Consider the following 24960-nt stretch of genomic DNA (forward strand, 5'->3'; position numbering starts at 1 on the left):
CAGGTAGAGCTGCTGCCCGACCGAGACCCCGACAACGACGGGACCAAGATCAGTGTGAGTGTCGCGGGGGCGGGCGACAGGGGGCGCGCTCTGTCCGGGCCAGGCAGGCCCGCGGGGAAAATCAGTGCATTTCAGGCTTTTCGCGCGTCCTATTGTGAAGCCTTTGCGTATTGCCTCTGAAAAAGGCAATGTCGCAAACGCAGGACGGAAGCCCGTGTTGCTTGCCTCTCTGGGTGCGTAAAAATGGAAGCCGGTTTGGAGTTGGCACGTGAAAGTATTTTTTTAATCACAAAATGTTGAAGCAGTTACTAGAGGATGAACGGGCTTGCTGTTGCCAGAGGGGCGTGACCCTGCTTTGCTGTTCCCTTTCTAGCGGTTGCATGCTGCACGGGCAGAGAGCTGCATGCTGCTGTCTGTTCCAAACCATGGAGAGGATGGGGGCGCTTTCATAGGAAACGGTGCTAACACAGGAAACCATATAAACATAAAGCCAAAAGCCCAAATAAACCCAGAAACGTCGTTGAAGAGGTTAACCCGTGAAATATAGAGATAGATTTCTACGTTACTGGTTCTTACTTTTCATAACTGTGTGTGAAATATTCTCAATGTCTTATGAAATCCGTCATCATTTAATCGTGGATAATATATAATGTCTATCAAATCTAGCTGTTTTGATAAAGATGTTTAGGGATATATATTACATACTATATAGAATTGTATATACTCTACATAACCATATATTTACACACACACACACACACACACACACACACACACACACACACACACACACACACACACACACACACACACACACACACACACACACACACACACACACACACACACACACACACACACACACACACACACACACACACACACACACACACACACACACACACACACACACACACACACACACACACACACACACACACACACACACACATATATATATATATACTTTTGCTATTAATCTGGCCTAAAAATTATTAGAAGAATCTAGTGCCAATTTCAATTTTGAAAAGCAAAGCAGTGTTAAAGGTTCCCGTAGCATAGAAACCCCATGATGGCAGGGGGTGTACTCTGAGCCACAGACTTCAGGTGACATTAGTCTGCACCCTGAGTCACGCCACCTCATGACGATAGGTCAGACTGTTCCAAAAAAATTGAGAAGAAAAATCATTACTATCCAAGTCTATGTTGCCGGTACCTTTAACTGTCATTCCAACGTGGGGAGAAGAGCTCGTTCTCTGTTAAGGTTGCTGTTGGTCACCGCCACCCACAGAATATTTCTGGAATCTCTCAGAGTGGGAGCCCAGCGTGAAGGAAAGAGGCTCCGTAAACTCTAGACTTGACCTCATCAGGTTCATGTTCCATCAGCTGAGCTAACCAGGCAGAGGCCAATCCCATGATTGGAAAATAGCAAAGCTGTTACCAGCACCTGGGAAACGAGGGGTCGCGTGGCTCGTGGAGTCTGGCGCTGGCTGGATTGAACTAAGTAGCTCAGGATTGGTGAAGCCAGTTGGAGTAGATTGAGATAAGTACGACCTTGGGATTTCATGGTTGAGACCACAGGAAGCTCTCTGAGTGGCTGTGAAGACTCTTCCATTTTCCAACAGGAGCAAGCTCGGGCAGAGTATGGGGACACAGTCGTTTGATGTAGCCCTTTGTTTATTTCTTTTCCCTGCCATCTTTCAGACAGTGAAAGTCCAAGGCAATGACATCTCCCACAAGCTTCAGATTTCCAAGGTGAGGAAAAAGGATGAAGGCTTGTACGAGTGCAGGGTGACGGATGCCAACTACGGAGCGCTGCAGGAACACAAGGCCCAGGCCTACCTGAAGGTCAACGCCAACAGCCACGCGCGCAGGATGCAGGCCTTCGAAGCCTCGCCCATGTGGCTGCAAGACATGAAGCCTCGCAAGAATGTCTCGGCCGCCGCCCCCAGCAGCATCCACAGCTCCGCCAACCAGCGAATGCCCTCCACCTCCAGCCCTCAAGCGGTAGCCAAAATCCCCAAACAAAGTCCACAATCAGGTATGGAAACCACTTTTGAGCCTTTCATTTTGCCACTCACACAACCCTCCCCCAGACGATGGGTCAAGGAGAGTAGCCAGGTGTATGCGTGACCGTTTTTAAAGTCGGAGCCCTAGCTCAGTTGAAATAACGATGAGACACAGAGCGTTCGAGGCTGGCCTCCATTGGGGATGTCACCCGCCCTAATAGTTGCCGGCCGTGCTACCTGTCCAGGGACCTAAGAGCTGGACTTTCATTTCTTTACTTTCTGTATTGACCCATTATAAGAATAATAAATCATGTCATGTCGGTTGCATTATAAATGCATGTTCGTTTTCTCTATAGATTTATGTATTGATAACGACCCAAATTAAGAGACTTTCACTTCATCAACATGTAAATGAAAGAGAGACACCCCATCTTCAGCGACCCATAGCTTTAGGCAGGGCTGCTCTCCAGGGGTTTTTGATTGGGGAGGAGAAGCGTCAGCTGCCCGTGAGGAAAGGGATGGTGGCAATGGCAGGAAGTGGCGCAGAGATAAGGCAACTCCTGCAAACGTGCCTTCCATGCCGACTGGGCAGCTCGGTCAGACATGCCCACAGTCCGCTGTGCAAGTTAAAGCTGTTCTGAGTGGCATGCGTGTATGCACCACTCAGCCTGTGGAAACTCGCTGAAGTTTCCGCCTTGATGTGGGACCCGGGCTTCTTGGAACGAGCAGTGCCTTGCACACCCCGGCGAACGTTCTGTATTCACTCTAACACTTGACGTAATGCTATAGGATGGAGGGGGCATACAAATATGTATCGTTCTTTAGGTTTTTTCCTTTATAGTTTATCATCGAAAAATTATTGCTACTAGTATTGGTAATAGAAAATTACATGGCTAACTTTCAAGTTCTCTTTTGCCATTAATTTTTTTTTTCAACCTGGTCATTTCATCAGGATAATTATATATACACTAGAGGCCCAGCGCACGAAATCGTGCTCGGGTAGGGTCCCTAGGCCTAGCCTGTGATCAGGGCCATCTCAGCCCATTCGCCAGTCTCCAGTCCCGCCCCACTGCCGACACCCACCCCGTTTCCCCGTTGGCCATCCGGTGACCTATCAGAGCCTGTGAGTCAGGGAGAGGGACCAAGAGGTCGGCTGTTCTGCCTGCTTGCCAGTTCCCAGTCCCCCCTCACTGCCAACACCCATCCCGGTTCCCCATGGCTCCCCATTCACCATCTGGCAATCGGAGCCTGTGGGCCGGGGGAGAGAGAGGTGGTCAATGCACCTCATAGCAACTGGTCGATTGGTCATTCAGGTTGTGACGCCGTTATGGTCGCTGGCCTTCTATTATATAGGGTATATATAATTATATCTTATTTTAGATGTATCTTTAAATCCTTTCTTGTGAACAATGCTTTTAAAATAATGTGCACCAACCTAGGATTCCTCCTTATGCTTCGTGTGCTAGTGGTATGTCTGCAGAGAGCTTGGCTAAGGGTCCCTGTGACTCTGCACTGCCTTGCGCTGTAGGTGATGCCTTGGTCATGGCGATTTATGTCAGTCTGATGAATAGATGACTTGCCTTCACTAAAGCTCCATTTGCTTGGCTTTGTCTCATTTTCCTCTTTATTGTCTCTTTTGTTTCCCAAATTAAAGAACAAAACCATACCTAGAATATATATGTGTGTGTGTGTGTGCTTATACATAAATAGCACGCACACACATATATGCACTTAGTGGTTATAAGTTTGCAGCCATTATTTGATAAAGATTTAACATCTTTGGCGGCATTGCCCCTCCCTTTCATGCCATCAGAAGAAGAATCGAGACACTATATGCAAATGTACAGAGCAGCCTCAGCAGACAGTTTACCACCTAATTAGAGAAAACTCCAAATCATGGCAGTGAAATGATTAGCCCACATAGAATACTCCCAGCTAGATTTCAGAAACCCATGCTGTGGAATAAAAATCAAGCATTCTATTACCTATTCCAATGAGGGATTCTAAGCATAGAATAAAATGTCCTACCTATTTCTACACTATTAACGTTGGATTATATAACGTACTCTGCAAATACCTGTTGTATTTGAATACGTCTTTTTGAGTATTGTGATTGGAGCTAAATGGCAAGCTCTAGAGATCTTCTAGCAATTTCCACATGGAAATCGCCGCTTGTTTTGCAGCTCAGCCCAGGCTCAGGCATTGCTTTTTCCAGAGGAAGGTGAACAGAGGGGATGCTGGCTCGTAGAAGCCGTGTTCACTAAAAGCCATGCTCACTAAACGTTACCTGCTCATCACAAAGATTAACCTGAAATATGTCAACATTTTTCATTTCTATCTTCTCTACCAGTGAACACTGGAGAACATTTTTTTATCCACATAACCTTTTCTAACTTCTCATCAGAAGCTGGGCTGGCCCAGCACCCCTTCTCTTCGTGTGTACGTTTCCCGACTTGCAGGATTATTGTCTAAAACACGGTCTCCGGGTGGCTATGGTATAGTCTACTCGGCGTAATACCCAATCCTGATTTATCATTTTTGCTTTATACATTTTCAGGTTCTACTCAAATAAAGCTGATTTCAATGCCCATGCTTTATTTACTCGCTCATTCATTCAGGCTCCATTCATTCACATTTCCAACTCTGATTTCATTCAGGAGAGCCAGGCTGGGGTTCACTATTGTCCCCCAATATTTCTCCACATATATGACCCATGAGCACATGGCAGAGTAGAGAAGGCTGCGCCCACGGAGAGGTGGCCCCTCTTCCCCTCCCCTTAACCCCCTTCCTGGGCTGGCCCGTGACCACTTTGGCTGTAAGATGAGAAGTCACACTATGCTCATTGCAGACCTGGCTTTGAGAGGACTGGCAGCTTCTGCCATGGCCCCTAGAAGCCAGCAACCCCTGAGAAAGTGCAGCTCCCTTGACATCCCCTTGCCCAGCGAAGCCTCAAGCTGTCAACCTTGACCTTCAGCCCCAGCGGCCACTTCATTGCATTGTGAGAGATGCCCAGTGAGCACGGCCTGAGCCAGCTGGACACAGACCCTGAGAGATCCTTGCCCCGTGTCGCCCTCAGGCACTCGGCCCCACGTGGTTTGTCTCACAGCAACAGGCATCCAAGTCGACCCCCTCAGCCCCAGAACTCAAAACTGAACTTATCATCTCAGCTTTCTCACCAAAACACACACGTTCTTCCTCCGTGGCTCCCAAATCCTTTCAAGAGCAAACGTCATCACAACCACAGGTCTTCGAAACCTGACAATGTTCTCGCCTCGTCTTCGGTCCGTTGCCACAATGAGCCAGTCACCGGGGCCCACTAATTGTCTCTTCCCAACATCCTTGAACAGCAGGATCTTTTCTGTTCCACCAACACGGATTTCATTCTCTGCACGGGCCTCTCCCTCTCTCCTCTATGTCACCAGCTCCTACTAGCAGGCCTGTGTCTGTTCTAACACAGGGAACAGGTCACAACAGAGCAAACACTCACTCATGGTGTTTCCGGAGCAGCGCCGCCAGCTTGCAGGGTCTGATTCCCAGCCCCGCGTCTCCCGGGTTCCCAGTCCTCGCGCCTCATCTTCCTCAGGGCGTGTCCTGCATGTTCTTGGATCCTTTCCAGCTTCGCTGACTTCAGAAAGGCCGTTTTCCTTGTGTGGGTCGTTCCCTATTTGCTGGTCAGAACCGATGGTTTTCTCCAGACCAACGCCTCTGTGCTTCCAGTGCAGCCATCCTTGTGCCTTAGGAGTGTTTTCTTGGGACTTTCCTGGCGGTGCTGGGAGGCCCACGCTCGGGCCCCTCTGAGTGGCAGGCAGAGCAGGTAGGACAACGTCTTGGCTGCAGACCCTGCAGCTCGCACCTGCTTCTCTTTCAGTGGCCCCCACGCGTGGCACTCACGTTGGGAGAGAAGGGGGAGGGAGAGGAGTGGGATATGTTGGCTTTCACCTTCTTCCTCTTACAATTATATTTACATAAATAGCATCGCCTCTATGCCAACGCTGACCAAGACTCCTCACCAGTGTTTCTCAGAGTGCGTAGCGCAGCCAACCGTGCCAGAATCGGGCTTGTCAAGTCGTATTCCAGGACCTACTGAGTCTAGAACCGGAGCAGGCATTTCTGTGAGCAGTAAATTATGAGAATCGTTACCTCTAAAAAGTTCTTATGGGTGAGAAAGTATTTTTATCACTTACTATGAGGGGTGTGTGAGTGTGTGTGTGTGTGTGTGTGTGTGTGTGTGTGTGTGTGAGATGCTACTGTTTCAGAAGCGGGTCTTTCTCTGGGACCGTTTTCCTACTCGGGTGCTGAGATGGCCTTTGGGAAGCTGTTGTGTTGGCTCCTGCGCCCGCAGCTGGCGCTGGGAGGAGCACTGGCCGTGGCTCAGGTGTAGGGATGCTCCCACGTGCGCGGGTCTCCCGAAGGACAAGACAACGTCTTGGCTGCAGACCCTGCAGCTCGCACCTGCTTCTCTTTCAGTGGCCCCCACGCGTGGCACTCACGTTGGGAGAGAAGGGGGAGGGAGAGGAGTGGGATATGTTGGCTTTCACCTTCTTCCTCTTACAATTATATTTACATAAATAGCATCGCCTCTATGCCAACGCTGACCAAGACTCCTCACCAGTGTTTCTCAGAGTGTGTAGCGCAGCCAACCGTGCCAGACTCGGGCTTGTCAAAAGTCATATTCCAGGACCTACTGAGTCTCGAACCAGAGCAGGCATTTCTGTGAGCAGTGAATTATGAGAATCGTTACCTCTAAAAAGTTCTTATGGCTGAGAAAGTATTTTTATCACTTACTATGAGGTGTGTGTGTGTGTGTGTGTGTGTGTGTGTGTGTGTGTGTGTGTGATGCTACTGTTTCAGAAGCGGGTCTTTCTCTGGGACCGTTTTCCTACTCGGGTGCTGAGATGGCCTTTGGGAAGCTGTTGTGTTGGCTCCTGTGCTGGGAGGAGCACTGGCCGTGGCTCAGGTGTAGGGATGCTCCCACGTGCAGCTCTGTGGCGTCTCTAACGCTGGGGGGAATGCTGCTTCTCCGAGCTCTGAAACACGGTGACAGTGTTTCCACCACGATGCAAACCATGCAAACCGGGCTCCAGGGGCGGCTGCTGCACCAGCTGCGGGAGCCCAGCGCTCCCCGGCTCCTGGGCCAGTTGAACACGGCAGCTTCCAGAACCCGCCAGATTGAGCAGAAACAGTCTTCAAACAGAGGTGGGAGCTGGTGGGGAGGAGAGGAGGGCTGAGGGGCGGGCAGAAGGGTGTTTTCCTGACTGACTATGGGGAAATGGAGGTGGAGAGCCAGGTGTATACTTCAGGCCTTGCTGTTGAGTTGGGTTTTAATGATCCAACTTGGCTGCTTACGCTGGTAAAATTAATCTGCTCCTTGCAATTCTGTCAGTTAGAGGGCAGCCATGTAAATTGAGTGTCTATGAATAAGATGAAAAATAGATGTGAGGCAATGCTTTGTGGGATGCTGGCCAAGGAAACTGCTAGAGATATGTTTGAACTGAAAATATGTAGATGAATGGCCCATATTGGCTAAGTTCTCCCACGAACCATATTTAACTCAACTCACTGAAATTCAGGAACCAGCTGGGTCTGCAGACCCAAGGCTCTGGAGGCTGCAGGCCCTGCCGGTGCAGGAAGGCCACACGGGCTCACTGTGGGGGCCAGGAGCCCGTCGTGGAGGAGGGACGTGCCGCAGATGTGCCAGCGCGCTCAGCCCCGGTCTCCAGTGATTTCGCGCAGCTGCAGGGAAGCCGCTCCCTGGATCGATGACCCAAAGGTTGAGAAGTAGCTGCAAAGACTCACTCTGTCAGTCAAGGGAACCCAGGTCCTAGAAGCAAGGTGAGGGCTCCCTCTCCCGCGGAGCTCTGCTGCCGCCGACACCTGACACAGTGCATTCCTGCAAAGACAGAGAGAAGCAGGAGGTGCTTCCACCTGTGGCCTCGGGCGGCCACTCCCAGTGCAGGCGGCAGGCACGGTGGTCAGGGAGGGAGAGGCTCACATCGCAGCCCACCACTCAGAGCTGCTTGCGTCTCCATTGGCTCGTCTTGAGGATGAAATGCAATTAGATACACAGACCAGGCCTCATAAGTGGTAACTACTTGACCAGCATCGCATTGTGCTCGTCTAGTACAGCTCTCAGCAGCAATGCGATGGGAAGGTGAATGCTGCGCCCCACGGGCTCTACTGTGGCAAGTAGCTGCCTGGTTTTTTTTTGGGGGGGGGGGTCAGTGATGAGTCGAAGAAGGAAGGCCGGGGCTTCAGCCATGGCTTATGCCTTATTGTTCGCAATTTCAGAACTTTCTCTTTTCTTCTGTCACAATGCCGTGAACTGGTCAGTTGTCCCGATATAACCAGACCGTATTAGCCACCAGCTGTCTTGCCCAAGGTTGGAACTGGATCCTTACTATAAAACATAATGAAAATCCAAAGGATTTTCAAGAATTTGAGCTGTGTGACCTGAATAAACAATAGGTATTTGGAAGTTGCAATTACACAAACTGGCTGCTCTCTTAATTATATGCAAGATTTCAGAAAAGAACCTCCGAATTTTTTAAATCATAAAGTAATTACAGATGCATCTGAAAACGTCAATAAGTGGAAATATTTCTAAAACTTTACAAAGAGAGAAAACTAAAATGGATGCGGAACCCTATAATAAGCATGGCACAGTCTGTGGCCGCACATAGATGCAGATTTGAGTCTGAGATTCACTGGCTACCCGTGTGAGTGAGCTGTTCACAAAATCTCCGGACCTCAGAGTCCTTACGTATAAAGCTCATAACGCATACAGTCCAAGGTCATTGTCAGCATTAAGTGACATAAGAGTAAACCCAGCTCATGACCACGCTCACCATGGTAAGTTCTCTTCCTCTTACCCATCAGATATTAAAACACATGTTTAAATAGCCATGATTCCAAAGGATAACTAAGAAACACAAATAGGAATAGCGATGACAGGAAAAAAGAAGCCTGGAAACCTGTACGATTATGTAAAATAATATAATGACTGCTGAATTAAGATATAATAATTAAGGATTTGTTTAATTAATAAATGACAAAAGGAAACAGTATCACAATGTATGATAAAAATGCAAATGAACTCTGATTGATTAAAGAGCTTAGCAGAAAAGGAATATCAGATATAGAAAAATTAGCATAAAATCAGAGGCCTGGGGCTTAGAAGATTTCCAGTTACAAAATAATGCGGATGAAAATAATATTTTACTATGCATAATTTAAAACATGTATTCAATCTATAAATGTAGCCAAAAAGTGATACAACAAAGAAATATTTGTGTCTAATACTTAAGAAAAGAAGGAAAAAGTGTCCATTTTACAGATGCTATGATTATGTAACCCACTCCAAATGACTTAGAGATATCGAACATGATCATATAGTATTGATAAAGACAAAATAAAGATGTAAGTTGAAATCAATTCTCTATAGGACAGCAATACACAAACAGAAAATGTTAGGGGCAAAATATATAATCATCAATGTCAGGCTTTCAAAAGTATGTATAGACTTGACGCAATTCCCGTCAAAACCCCAGTTATTTTTCAAACTGTGGGACATAGGATCTTGGCAAAGACTTTTTAGCTGAAGGTGAAGATTGCAGTCACACGGGCATCTGCTGGCTTGTTACTTGCATGGTGACTGGGTGCTTCTCTTCCGGAGGGGCCCTGGGGAGGGAAGATCAGCCACAGGCTTTAGCGTGTGTGGCCCATTCGTCCCTGCAGCGAAGCTCCCGGGAGGGAATTGCAAGGAGACCAGCGAGAAGTGGCCCAGACCTTGGGCAGGGGTGCCTGTCACGGGGTCTTCCCGTCATGGGAGATACGCAAATGGCCAAGAGTGGGAAAGCCACCTAGTGCAGTGGTCGGCAAACTGCGGCTCGCGAGCCACATGTGGCTCTTTGGCTCCTTGAGTGTGGCTCTTCCACAAAATACTGGCTCTTCCACAAAATACCGACTTCTGCGTGTGGGCCACGAAGTTTCAATCGCACTGTACGTGCTCGCCCGCACGCGGCCCGCGGGCCGTAGTTTGCCCACGGCTGTTCTAGAGTCGTGTTTTCAAATAATGTTCAATGAAATTCAAAAAAACTGAACACAAAATGTACTGTGAAAAAATATAGAACACAAAACTTTAAATCAATCTGAAATATGTGCATAGAAAGACAACAGGAAGAAGTATGTGAAAATGTACATCAAAAGTTAAGATAAGTTATGATTTTTAATTATTTGATTATTATGTCTCTATTGATAACATTTGTACAGTGATAATTTATTACTTTGGTTATAAGGGGAAAAATATTTAAAATTTTTCAAATTTAAAAATAGGCAATGACAGCTCGGGAGAGGGAAAACAAACTAAACAATAGAGTCAATAAAGAAAGAAATACAGAAATAAAAAAGAAAGAAAGAGATAGAAAGAAAGGCAGAGTAAAACAATGGTGTGGTGTGATTATAGAGCTCATGACAAATTAAACCTATGTACGCATGTACATCTATGTACATATGCAAACATGTATATGCACATATATACATGCATGTACATGTGTGTCCATGCATATATTATGAAGGTGGCATACTCAGAAATTGTTAGTAGCATGAAATGAAGAACATACCTTGTTTCCTGGGATCTGTGTGGAGAATCTGATCATCAAATTAGTCTTTCTGGTTTTCTAAACGAAGCAGTGTGCTTAATAAATATATATTGATGAAATAAGTCAAGCACCTATAAAGTCCATAAAGAAAACATTATGTGATCATTTTTCCTCTCAATGGTATGACTCATTCGGCCCCTGCTTCAGAGTTGGGGCAAAGTGATGAGCGATGTTGTGGTCATTGGGAGTGTCAAGGAAAATCGATACGCTGGAATATTTATAAAGGATCATTATGTTTCATTTAATATGACTGCTTCAAACAAGTCAGAGAGCATTCTGCATGAATTCAGAATCTTACATGCAGAAAGCAGACCTCCTATAAATTAAGCTCTTAGGGCTTGACTTACAGCAAGTTGTAAACGCTCAGAGTTAGCGTTGCTCATCCTGTGAAGCCTACCCCTACAGAACTATTAAAAAAGTGAAAATGAGACGTCAAATTAAGCAAATTGGTTACCTTCACAGACACAAGAATTGTAACGAAGAGTAAATAATGCTGTCAGATATTCCAAGCTCCAAAATACAAAGGTGCCAAGCCGTGTGCAGTAAGGGAGTCTATTATGGGACCAAGTTTTTTCTTCTTTCTTAGCAGCATCTTCTTCAGTCATTTGGAAAGTATTTTAGTTTTAATTTTTCTGATTAAACAAATTTATTTGCCATGAAGGCAATATCCTCACTTCTCTTAGCATCGGAGAATTAATCTGAAAAAATGCTCATTTAGGGACCAAGCCGTAGGATCATAACCACTAAGTAGGAAAAAAAAACCCTTTTAGAATATAAAAGCTCACTCTACTTCCAAAGATCTAAAAATAAAAAGGTTTAAAGAAGTAAAGTCATGGTCCTGAGGATGCTGATGCACTGCAAGGCACCATACAAACCCGGGAGGTCTGCTGCTTCTAACACACCAGCCAAAGTGGTGTTCAACCAACTCCGAACAGTTCAAATAAAACGCTAATGAAGGGAGGGGAAAGAAGATATGAATTGTATCTTGATCCTTTTGGCGTTATCGAAGTACCTAGCACTGTGCTTAGCACGTAATTAGAGTTAAATAAATGTTTCTGGATTGAATATTGCTTTGCCAGAGCTCTTATGAGGATAATACCACTGCTAGAAGAGACATAAATTTTTATGTAATTTGGTAGATCTTTAAGAAACAGCCCTTATGTGTTAATGGAGAGAGAGGATTAGAAATCAGCACTTGGACCATCCTTCATTCCACACCCATGACAACAACAACATTTATTTTAGATTATATTTCATAACAAATTATATCTAAGAAGTTTGATGACCAGTCCCTTGCAACTATGTAGTTGTATCATTTTATTTGCAGGCCTTGATAAGTAGGATATGGATTTTAGAAAATCTTCAACTATCTGTTAATTGCTTAATTCTGATGTCTAAGAAAATTTCTGTTATGAAGATAATTTTTAAAACACTAATTTTGAAATAGCTATATTCATGACAATGGTGAAAGCATTGGCTCAAACATGGAAAATATATAGGTGAACTCTTAAGAAATTTTATTTAGGTGAAAACAAGTGTGTTTTCTAAAGCTATATCATTGATGCTTTTCTCTATCCTATAGCATTCGGTCATCAAATAATTTTTTACTCAAAAAAAGATGATGATGAACAATTAAAATTAATTTTTAACTTAGGCAAATTACTGTATTTATAAAATATGGTAATAGCTTTCTCTTTTTCCATTGTGGCTCAGTGCACAGATTCATGCACATTGAAAGGAAATTAATTAGAAGAAATATTTTAATATCACTATTTGCCCTTTCTCTATAAGAGAAGTGTCAGAGATTAAAGAAAATTAATAAAATTTATATGAAAATAATATATAAACTGATTAATAAATAACAATAACAACATGATATAACAACAACAAAGACATGATATAAAAATAAAAACATGATATAAAAACAATATTTATAAAAACAATGACTGATAAGTTGATTAAACTTATTATAATATCTCCCTGTACACCACATGAAGAGTAAAAACACTTTCAGAGTGCTTGACTAATTTACCTTGTGATGAAGTATTTACAACTTTAACCTCACACGCTCTTCGCACTCGAGAGCTATTGAGATTTCTCAGTAGCATGATGATTGCACCTGCTTTCAATTTTAATTTATGACACGGCATTCCCGAAGGAGTAATATTATTAAGAAATTCGATGGGAAAATTTTCATTTTCGGTATCATCCATTGACTCAATGGAATCATCACTCAAATAGGTGTGAAAATCTCCATCGAGTATATCCGAAATTTCTTCATTTAATTTATGAACATGCTCAGTTTTTGGACAAAGAATCGCACTTTTAGATATATATTTTTAATATTATGTATAGATATACTATTTCCACATGTAGCTTCAATAATAGATCCATTGCAAATCATTTCATAGGATTTCTTTTTTTTGTTTGTGTGTTTGTTTGTTTGTTTGTTTTAATTAAAATTTTATTGTTCAGATTACATTTGTTCCTCTTTTTTCCCCCCCCATAACTCCCCTCCTCCCAGTTCCCGCCCCACCCTCCGCCCTCACTCCCCACCCACTGTCCTCATCCATAGGTGCACGATTTTTGTCCAGTTTCTTCCCGCATCTCCCATTCCCCTTTCCCCGCCAAGAATAGTCAGTCCATTCCCTTTCTATGTCCCTGATTCATTATAATCACCAGTTCATTCTGTACATCAGATTATTTATTCACTTGATTCTTAGATTCACTTGTTGATAGATGCATGTTTGTTGTTCACAATTTGTATCTTTACCTTTTTCTTCTTCTTCCTCTTCTTAAAGGATACCTTTCAGCATTTCGTATAATACTGGTTTAGTGGTGATGAACTCCTTTAGCTTTTCCTTATCTGTGAAGCTCTTTATCTGACCTTCAATTCTGAATGATAGCTTTGCTGGATAAAGTAATCTTGGTTGTAGGTTCTTGGTATTCATCACTTTGAATATTTCTTGCCATTCCCTTCTGGCCTGCCAAGTTTCTGTTGAGAAATCAGCTGACAGTCGTATGGGTATTCCCTTGTAGGTAACTGAGTTTCTTTCTCTTGCTGCTTTTAAGATTCTCTCTTTGTCTTTTGCTCTTGGCATTTTAATTATGATGTGTCTTGGTGTGGTCCTCTTTGGATTCCTTTTGTTTGGGGTTCTCTGCGCTTCTTGGACCTGTAAGTCCATTTCTTTCACCAGGTGGGGGAAGTTTTCTGTCATTATTTCTTCAAATAGGTTTTCAATATCATGCTGTCTCTCATCTTCTGGTCAACGTTTATTTTTAAGTTGCCAGTGCGCGTCATATGTACCGGCTGGTTGGTCGGTCAGACGGACGGTCGATCACTTAGCCTTTTATATATATAGATGTGCGAAAAATGAAGTCACAGTCACAGCTGTTTCTTTCCTTCTTTCCTTTACTTCTGTTCCTTGGCTCTGGGTCTCTCCGTTGCCATTTCTCTAAACTACGAGGTATGTTTCCATCTTTGATGAGGAGTTTTCCTCTGGTGAGGCTGGGGATGGGGGTCTAGGGCAGCATGCAGAAAGTGTAAGTGGGGCCCATACTTCTCTCTCCCATCAGAGAGTAGTCACGAAAACATGAACATACTAGTGACCCAGCGTGTGAAATCGCGTGAGACCCAGACCTGTGGGAAATCACACGAGACCCGGGACCCCAGACCCTGCTGTGCCGCGGGACCCAGAGTCAAGTCCCTGCCCATCCGGGCGTGCCTCACCGCACACACAGCCCTGCCCACCAACACGCGCCTCGCTGTGCACACAGCCTCCTGGTGACCGGTCTTTGGTGGTTACGGTGTTAGAGCCACTGGGTTTTTATACTATAGATGTTGTTCTTAGCTCCTTGCTTGGTAATCAGTAACTCTAGCCTCCTCACTCGGGGCAAACTCTCCCCGCCCCCAGCCCCCATAAGTGCCCTGGGGTCTCCGTACCTGCAGCCAGGCCACCCCACGTGGTCTCAGTCGTCCTCACAATGCCCTCCAGTCCCCTCCCCAAGTTAATGTCCTTATTTAAGCCCTTGGACACATGTGGTGTTTTTCAACCGCGAGCAGCAAAAGCGCGTCCTAATGCGGAGCATGTGATCATTCCAACAAGGTGCGGATGAATGTCAACCTTCGTGTTATGAGCGCGGAGTTGGCTGGTTAATAGGAAAACACGCAGGAGGCAGATTTCAGCTCCGCGAGTCCATGGTTTGAAGCACGTTAGCAGCACTTGTGTATATACCTGTGCACGCAGCGCTCACAGTAAACATTCTCATTGATGCAGCCAGCTGTGATTGAATATAAGCGGTATTAAAGCGGCATTGTTTGAAAACATTTCACTTGCTTTTTCACTCATTTATATGTTCTCCCTTCCACTTCATCTAAGCCACTCACGTTCCCACAGATCTCTAACGGGCAGAGCTGAGAAAGCAAGGCTTTCGGGTGTGCAGAAGGGCCAGGAGAGAGGAATTAGCGGCGAATTAGCTCGTAGAGTCTAATAGAACTGGCTTTGAACCTCAGCCCCTCACCTACCCGCTGAGGAAACCCACGCACAATGCAGGCCCCTCTCAGCACAGCTCCCTCATCAGCAAAACCTTTGTAGCAGCTTCCCGATCACAGTCAGGGGTGAGGGAATAATAAGTGCTCAAGAAATATCAGCTACTGTCCCATCATCATCATCATCATATCATCATCATCACGCTGCCTGCACCCAGAGCCGTTCCTACCCGATGAGCAAGTCACAGGGAAAATGTGCTGTCACTTTCATGGGTCCCTTTTTGAGTCAGTGAAGGAGGCGGAAACCCGGGAAGCCTACAGGGACTCGTTGTAAGGAAGAGAGTCTGGAACATTCCGAGGTGACTGGGGTGTCCCCAGGCGCCTTGCCAATTAGACCTGGGCCGTGAGCAACCGCCCCTCTCTCCCTGAGCCGCCAGAGCGGCCTCATGACCGGGGGAGAGGTGTGCGCTGCTGACGAAGGACATGTAGGCGATGCCTGCCTGCAAGTCGGGCTCAATAAAATAAGCGGTTTGTGCAATGGGTTAAAATGAAGCACATTTCTTTAAAAAAAAAAATAGGGGATTTCTGGAAGAAATTGGCACTGGACACATAATAACTCTGATAGAAAGGTATTCTTTTCAAAAAATTATAGGAGAGAATTACCCTATTATTTGGCTTTTCCCTTAAATAGTGTGTGCGAGCCAGAGGCAAGATTGCACTGAGCGCTGGCTCTGCTCTTTCTCCCGGCGCCGCTGTCGCTCTGAAGCTGCATCTACAGCAGAGGATCGGCCAGGCTGGTCTGCTCCCAGCGAAGCTCGCTCTGTGTGCGCCCGGCTTCGTCACGGGCAGCATGAAATCAGGGGCTGTCGCTGCCTGTATTATTGGAGGTTTCCGTCTTTAGGTCTGTTCATATGATAAGTATCACTCATATTCCCTGTTACAAAGTAAAGGTTCTGGGGTCAGACCACGGGCCTCCGCGGGAGAGAAATTGTTTTCTTTCTCTTTTCTTGCTTCTTTTGATTCCACTAGACCAGTGGTCGGCAAACCGCGGCTCGTGAGCCACATGCGGCTCTTTGGCCCCTTGAGTGTGGCTCTTCCACAAAATACCACATGTGGGCGCGCAGGTACAGTGTGATTGAAACTTCGTGGCCCATGCGCAGAAGTCGGTTTTCGGTCTGGGCGAGTCTATTTTGAAGAAGTGGCGTTAGAAGAAGTGGGGGGTGTCGGTCAGTTGGGTGACCGGAGACCGGGAGACGCAGCGCAGGCGGCCGCGGGATAAGCAGCAAGGGGGAGGCACGCGCGATTCATGCCCCAGGGGAGTGAGCCAGTCAGCCAGCAGTCTCATGTGCAGTGGTTAGTGCTAGTCACGTCCTCAGATCGCGCGCGGGTGACAAAAGTACCTACTCGAAGCATAAAGTTACCTGTATTTTTCCAACCAGCTGCAAAGCCTACAGTTATTTTTGTCATCAATTTAAGAATTGTAATTATTTTGTGTTGGTGGCTTTATTATTATAAAATGAAACATTTTTAGCAAAGGCCAGCTTAGGAGTACCCTAATTACGTTAATAACAATGTACTACCTATATAGTTTAAGTTTAAAAAATTTGGCTCTCAAAAGAAATTTCAATCATTGTTCTGTTGACTAATGAGTTTGCCGACCACTGCCCTAGACACTCAAACCAAAAAAGAAAAAACGTAGAGAGAATTGTACCCAAATCTGCAGACAGATACCCTGAGTCCTGACTGTCCCCTGTCTTGTCTGAACCAGCTAGAAGTTGAACTCAGACAGGAAAGGAATCCAGCAGCGACTCACTCCCCAGAGAAAGTGGGTAGTGGAAAGCGGTGGACATTAGGTGGGACACACTGTCTGGCCCTTGCTCAGTGCTCACGTGGTCCTTTGAATGAAATACCCAGATCCTGTGCTGATGATCTTTCCTGGTAGACAGCACTCTGGTTGTCTCCCCCGTCACTAGCTAATGGTGGCACTTTAACCATCAGCGGAGCCTTTGGTCCCAGCCTATCCGATTTGGGTCAAAAGCTTGGACAGAAGACGTGTGGTCAGCGCACGTCATAGCGACTGGTTGTTCAGTTGTTGGGTTGTTCTGCCGTTTGGTCTATTTGAATATTCGAGTTTTTTATATATATAGTTAAGTTCTTCTTCTCTAAAGCATGTTGTGCATTTTCTCTGAAAGAATTCCTGTCCATTTAAATAATAGCATCAAAAATAAATAAATAATAGCTTCCCGCCCTGATGGAGCAGATGTGGGGACCATGGGGCCAGGACGCCTGCCCCGGGGGTTCCCTGCCAGGAGCCCATCTGTCTGCTGGGCGCTCTGACTGCCTTGCTGTGTCCTCCCTTCTGTGCCTTGGCTTTCCACCTGCACCCATGGGACCCTGGGGGGCGCTGTCCCCGTCCTGAGTTCCGTGTTCCTGATCCGCAGGAGGGCAGGGCGGTGGAGATGCACTAGCGCAAAGTCTGCAAAGTGCCTTCTGCGTCTTCACTGTCACGTGGGAGCCGCCCCATCCCATCCTGTCAATTTGGAGAACGAACAAGCAGGGGGAGGGATGCAGCCTTATTCAGTGGGCCTTGTGGGCCTAGATCCAGGGAAGAAGACATAGTCCCGATGGCGCAGTGTGAAGGGAGGCACCAAAGGGAGGCTCCAAAGGGAGCTAAGTTCTCCCCCCTGGCGGACAGGTGGGAGGCGAGGCAGACTTTCAGTGGGACGCTGTGCTGAGTTCAGTGAGGCGGGGACATGGGGGACTTAGCCATCGGTGACAATGACAATCATGACATGGTGGTGTAACTGCATGCGGTTTCTACCCGAGTTGGCATTGTTTCTTAAAGAAATAGATGGGACTTCCTGTTGTTCTCTGAAATCATCATTATCATGAGCATAAAATATTTGAGACTTTTCCCCCCATATTTCTCCTGGCCAAACTCTCCTTGGTCCCAGACGCTCTCTGGGGAAGGCGTCCCCATCTCGGGGGAGGCGATGAGACTGGTGTTGTATGCGGCACAGAAAGGGCTGAAACTGGAAGCCAAGTGCCTAGGCTCCTGGGACTTATAAGAAGACTCCCTAGACTTTCCCACTTGCAACGTGGAGAAAGTACCTCCCTGTCTCACAAGGGCATGGAGAATGGCGCCTGCGAGAGCCCTGTGAGAACATTTAAGCATAAAGACAACTGAAGGCATCTGTATTACAGTGAAGTCGAAGGAGGCCGTGAAGTAGAACCTACAGAGAAACCTCTAGGCTCTATCGGGCGGCCCCTCCTCCAGGCATGCGCTCTGCACATGCTCTTCATGTGACATAGGTGATAGCACCTTCCTTTCTTCCTCACAGAGCATTTGTGTTGGGGGCAAACGTTTAGACGTTGTTTTAGACATGGCGAGTAATGACGAATCATTGTTAAAATGTCACCCCTTGCCTTTCATGAGCTTGTATGGTCATCAGGGAGATAAGATACGAATATAATGAGTTACAGGTCAGTGCAAGCTGTGCGAGGGGCATAGGAAAGGCAAAACCAAAATACTGCTCAAGGTCAGAGGCAAGAGAGTCTACAAGGAGGTGGTGGGAAGGGACCCAGTGGACAGCAGGTTATGTGAGGGCAAGAGGCGCTTAAATGCATGGCCGGATTCAGGGGATAGCAGGTTGTTCTGCTTGGCCTGGGCACAGAGCAAAGAAAGAAGGAAAGAATGGGGGGGGTGGAGAGAGAGGGAGAGAGAGAGAGGGAGAGAGAGAGAGAGAGAGATGGGGTGGGAGGAAGGGTGATCCTACTTGAGCACAATGTCTGGCATACTAAAATTGAAAACCATGGATAATTATTGCACTCATTTTAGAAAACATGGAAGAAATTAGTGCCTTATGTGGGATCTTAGAAGTGAGTGGCCCCTGAGACCGTTAGAACCAAAGGCTCCTGACTGCAACCTCGGCTCTCATCTGTTCCTGAAAGAAAATGTCCCTGCCTGTGACAGTGAGAGAGCAGGACGAGTGGCCAAAAACCATAGCGTGTTTGATAAACAAGGTTTGTACTTAGAATAGTACCTACTGTTATATTCAGGACAATGTACCTCCGAATGAAATGGACTATGACGAATATCTGTTACACGCACACAGGACAAATTATAGCATTTTAAATCCCACTGCCTAAGTCTTTGAGATTACCAAGATAAAGAACATATCTCTTCATTCAAGGCATAAATAAAGTGTAGAAAGAAGAGACAAACAATCAGTGATTTGCTTTATAATTTACTGTGCAGGGAAGAAAACTTTGTCATTGGCCTGACGGAAATAAATGTCATTTAATTAAAAATACACTAGGAGCCCTAACTGGTTTGGCTCAAGTGGATAGAGCATCGGCCTTCAGACTGAAAGGTCTCAGGTTCGATTCCGGTCAAGGGCATGTACCTTGGTTGCGGGCACATCCCCAGTAGGAGGTGTGCAGGAAGCAGCTGATCGATGTTTCTAACTCTATCCCTCTCTTTTCCTCTCTGTAAAAAATCAATAAAATATATTTTTAAAAAATACGCTAGGAAATGCATGCGTAGAGTGGATGAATAATGGGGGGGGGCGGGTACTATATTACATTGATATATCGGCTATGAGATGGCGGTTCAAAGTTCGAGTTGCCTTAAAATACCCTTCTCCGTGTATAATGGGATTTATTTGTAATGATGCTGCTCATGTAAATTCTGTTTTAACTTGCACATGCTGGACATCGGATGGTGGGAAACATTGGGTCAAAAAGAAGTAGCTGTCCCCTGTATTTCTGATAGGAACGCTGGTCAGGCGGACCCTGTGATGGGCTCATTGCTGTAGAGAGGGGAGATTAACACGCAGTGCCTGTGCCTTTTGGCCAGCTTTCAAGGCCCAGGCTAAGAAAGAAACCATGATTTCACAGAATGACTTTCCTGAATGAACCATTTTATGTCGTTTTCTTGCTCTTAGCACTTTCAGCCCTTTATTCAATATCAGACATTGTGTCAAATACCATTGGCTACTTAAGGAGCCAAGGAATCAATCATTCCTTTTGTCTTCTTTTTCAAAAAAAAAAATGAATCCCTGTCCAAGAATCTCTCCTCAAAGGGAACAAGAGCACGCGGTTAACTCTGGGAAGCCCCAGTGCTAGGGGCTCTGCATAAATGGTGCAAATTTCCCTGCCACACTCCTTGTTCTTAGAGCTGCACGTCTACTCTACTGTCCCTTCCACATTTCTGAACCTCAGGCCCAGCTTGAGAGGAGGAACAGGCTCCCGAGACCCATCACTACCCTCTGGGTCTCCGGTCGTTGGGTTTCTGTGAGGACGTAGTGTGACATGTGGCTCACCTACCGAAGGAAGGCCAATCCCTGACCGCACTAAGGGCACCTGGCAGGACAGCCGCGAGGCCAGGCCACTGGACGGTCATTTGAGAACCGAGTCCCCAGCTTTTCTGCTGCCGTGACTTTCTGACAGGGCGTGCTTTCGCCTCAGTTGTGGTCATTGCCAATGTGGACCGAAACTGGTTTAGCTGAATTATTCAAAAGGTTGAGTGTCTACCTTCACCCCCTTCAAACCCTCTAAACCTTTCTCCAACTAGAAAAGACAGAAAAAGAGAGAAAGAAAAGACAAAACGCTTTGAGCCTGATCATGTTCTAATTTTCTTACTAATAAAGGTATTTGATACATCATTTGTAACTAGGAACTTATTAGATAAATTATATGAAGAAAAATTGCAAAACTACAATTGCATTCTCTCCCTTTACACAGTCTCAAAGCTCTTCCAAAAACTGTCATTTCTTTGCCTCAGATTTCAAGGGTGAAAATTAAGGAAGCTCTTCCTCTAAAAGGAAGTGCCCACCTGTGCCCACCCCAGGGCACAGGTCCTGCCCACGGGGAGCCGCTGCTCGGGGTCTGGGGAGTAAAGCAGGTCGTGTCTGCAGGTCCCATTATAGGAGCCGCCCCGTGACGGGAGGGAAGATCCTCCCAGAATGATGACTGGCGGGGAGCGCTGGGGATTCCTTCCTCTCGGGGCCCCCTTCCCCCCACCCCCCGTGGAATGGCATTGTTTGAAAGCAGACACACGACCCGTGTCCTGGGACTGAAATACTCTGTATGTGTTGTCATTTACAGTGCATGCCAAGACACTCATGAGCAGCAGAGCCAAGCTGGCGAGCTAATTAACTATATATGTGTATGTGTTTAAAACAGCCTGATAAGGAGCATTGGAAATCTTCAAGATGAGCGAATATCTTATAACTTCTTTCGCAGGTGCCAGGATAGCTACAAGCCATGGACTTTCTGTCCTGCTTCTTGTTTGTGGCTTTGTGAAGGGTGCTTTGCTTTAATCTAAAGTGCTGACTTTTTTCCAATATCACTTTCTCTTCTTAAAGCAAAGAGCAAATCGCCTGTAAAACCTACGGAGCGGACAGCAAAGTTGACCCTAAACACCAAGCACCACCACGCACCCACTGTAGCCTAATCCCCCAGACAAGGAGCACCTGCTTCCGGAAGCATAACTGAAGAGGCCCTCACACGCTTTGTCCATAATGTTTTCTTGGGCAAAACCCATGATCTTTCATTCCAAGAGAATTAGTGTGAAGTGATAGGACATGTTCCGATAGCAACATCTCTTTTTTCCCCTTTTCTTCCGGATACTGAAAGCATCCTCTCACTGAGGGCCCAGGGGTTGGCCTGAACATCATCGGGATAGTAAATATTTACTATGGAGATCACCACTTCCTACTAAAAGACCCATCATTGCAGGAAGCCAACAGAGATCAAGAGACTCCAGGACATACCAACTATCACCAAACGACACCCCAGTTTTGGGGGGCAAGAACAACATGATCACCACTGCGAGACAACGAGGAGAACCTTATTTTAAATAAGAAATAATAAAAGAAAGAATTTTTTTTAATTTTCCATTTTTCCTTGGATTTTTCTCCTTTTTCTTGATTACAGTTCCTGTTCAATGGTGGCAAGTCGCTGATTACGGCCAATCCCTGTCAATCCTGGGAGCTTTCTATAAATACATTTTGGGTGTTCTATATCTCAATGTATTTTAATTCATTTTGCAATTCCTGTATATGCAAACTGGACAAATTCTGTAAATTGCTTCTAGTATGTGTGCTATAACTTCAAAGTAGATAGACTATGACCTTCATGCAAGCTGGTTTTTATCATAATATATATAAATATACAAAGATTCACATGGTGGGTCATCAACCAAGGTTTTTTTGACAAAGCATTTGTTTCTCACTGATGACTCGCGGATTGTGTGGATTTTGAAATGCCTTGTTTCACAGCCACAGGTTTGACAGCTGCAGGTGGCCTGCTGGCTTCTCCTTCCTTCTGGAAAATGCATATTCCGGCTTGTATTGGTCTCTGAAAAATGAATTACTTCTGTTGTGTGTATGCTTGTTGGGATTTGCTATGTTTCTTCACATATGGTGTTTGTTGAGTTTCGAGGGTCTCGACTCTAAGGAATGTACACTCTCTGGTTTTGATGGCGATCTCCCAATTACAGTCATCATTGTTACTGTCCAAAAGCAATGTTGCTCCTAGAAAGTTTGCCTCAGAGGTGACTGTGGAGAAGACGAAGTGGTCACCATCACTCCCTGACTTCATGGAACAACACTTCTTGCTGTGGCTAAAGATGTGCTTCCTTTGACCTTGATGAATTTTTGTAGGTTCATTGTTCTGTTATTTGCTCCGAATTATCTCTTAATGTCTCCTAATTAAAAGTTAAAATGTGGTTGTTGGCTCAATAGAATATGCAAAAGATGACAACACATTTCGGATTGAAGAAGATCATGTGTTCAGTTTTTGCTGCTTAACTGGATTATTATTTTAAATGTTCCATTCTTATTTGTGGTTTATGACCATTTAGACTATTTTATTTAGAGCCTGTTTTCTGCTCTGGCAGAGAATGATGGGCAGACCTGTTTGTGTGGGCCATATCCACTATGGATAGATGCGGGTTGAGATAGCAATGACCTGAGTTTCCTTTCCAGAGCGATCCTTCCTTTTTTTTCATAACAAAACCAGAAGACCCTCAGCTCCTAGCCCAAGGTCCTAAACTGAAGCTTGAAGGCAATGAATACCTCTGCTTTTCGAAGGTAAATGCATTGATTTTCTGCAATTCAATTACAGGCAATGTGCATATTTTCATAATATTCTTGACATTATCTACTGAGAATTAATGCTTCATGCTAAACCTTTGATTGACATTTTCCTTGTTCATTTGGTTTATTATTTCAGTCTAATGAAAAAATAAATAAAGGATTTGATTGCACTATTTTATTAACTTAGAGATTTATTTTCCTTCAACGTTGAATACTTAAAATGCATACAATAGTGGGAAGATCAATATTATTTATTAGGTCTACCTGGGCTTTAAAGATCACATATAGTCAAGTATAAATTAGTTTACGATTCACATTTAGTCAGTCTGGGAAAACCCATATGTAAGTTACTTTTATCTCAGTCGGCACATTGTGTCAGTGTCCAAAATAAGACCTCTCTGTCAGTAAGCTACCAAAACTCCGACTCACCAGCCTCTTTGAGAAAAAAGCATGGCCTAGAAGCTATAACCAAGGAAGGAGACCCTCCAGTCATTTCCACCTTATATTGCATCCCTCCGGGACTATGACTTTGTAACTAGGACTATGGAGTCAAATGTAGATTGAAAATGAAGTGACCTGATTTTTTCAACCTTGATTTCCAAGGTTAGTTAATGTCTTTCAAAAAGATGAAATCATAAAAAGTTGAAATTGCTTACCTGAATTCAAGACAGGCTCTTTGGTTCTTTCTTAAAGACTTACAAATTGTTTACAAATGAAACAAGGCCAATGAAAAAACTTGAGGGTAAAATAGGATAACAAAAATTCTCTAAAACCAGAGCTTTGAATGTGAGCTAGTAAGTAAGCTTGGGGGAGTCCATGAGCCCACGGAAACCCTATGCGTGTTTCAGTAGATGTGTCTTTGATTTCTGGAGATGGTCCCTTACATTCATTGATTCCAAAAATGATTAGAGTATGAGTTTCTTGCCTAAAAGAAGAATGATTAGATGTTTTTGAGCACCTGAAAGAACCTGACTATCATAATTTTGAACTATCATAATTTTCCCCTTAAAGTTCTTGGAAACAAGACATGTTTAGGGAAATAGTGTGTGTGTATATATATATTTGGCCAAGAAAAAATATATTTTTATGTCCTTTTGTATTTCTCATATACAGCATGGTATAACAGATATGGGATAATGCTTGTTGAATTTTTAGAACCAAAGCTAAGAGCTTAAAATATAATTTTACAAAATATACGCAGGTCCCATTCAAATAAGTGGTCCTGGTATGGATACTATATGAAAGACAAAATATTAAATACAACTTAGTGGTGGTTTCTATAAGAAAAAAATAATTGCAAAAGAAAATGTAACTTCTTCAATAATACATAGACTCTGATGATTCCATCTTGGAATTAAGACTGTGAAGCTACAAAATATGTGTGCACATGATTTCCAATGTGCAGCCCAAATAACTTTAATTACAGAGCCTCTCACTCAGTAGGGGAACAGCCTATCACTCAGAAAGTGCCCTAGACTTTACAGTCTCCTCAACAGAATTGCTAAGGTCCTTCCCTTATTGAAGGAGCAATAGAGAGTAAACAGTCAGAAACAATAAATTCTACCAAGAAAACCCAGTAGCACACTAGCTGGTTTGGCTCAGTAGACAGAGCGTCGGCCTGCAGACCGAAGGGTCCCACGTCCGATTCTGGTCAAGGGCATGTACCTTGGTTGCAGGCTCCTCCCCGGCCCGGTCCCTGGTCA

At 45.0% G+C, this 24960-nt stretch overlaps 1 protein-coding gene across 4 annotated transcripts in view; it reads left to right on the forward strand.

Moving 5' to 3' along the window:
• The window catches only part of VSTM2A (V-set and transmembrane domain containing 2A), a 26523-nt gene extending 3084 nt beyond the window's left edge, over window positions 1-23439 (forward strand). For 2 of the 4 annotated variants that reach the window (XM_005856914.2, XM_005856916.2), the window contains exons 3-5: window positions 4-54; window positions 1705-2041; window positions 21524-23439. In XM_005856914.2, the coding sequence (XP_005856976.1) occupies window positions 4-54; window positions 1705-2041; window positions 21524-21612 (477 nt within the window). In that variant the 3' untranslated portion in view covers window positions 21613-23439. Of the gene's footprint in view, window positions 1-3; window positions 55-1704; window positions 2042-21263; window positions 21343-21401 lie in introns of those variants that run through there. The other 2 variants (XM_005856915.2, XM_005856917.2) reach the window with 2 other exon arrangements.
• Window positions 23440-24960: the final 1521 nt, after the last annotated feature.

The sequence above is a fragment of the Myotis brandtii genome, unplaced genomic scaffold, assembly GCF_000412655.1.
Source record: "Myotis brandtii unplaced genomic scaffold, ASM41265v1 scaffold1050, whole genome shotgun sequence".
Classification (NCBI taxonomy): Eukaryota; Metazoa; Chordata; class Mammalia; order Chiroptera; family Vespertilionidae; genus Myotis; species Myotis brandtii.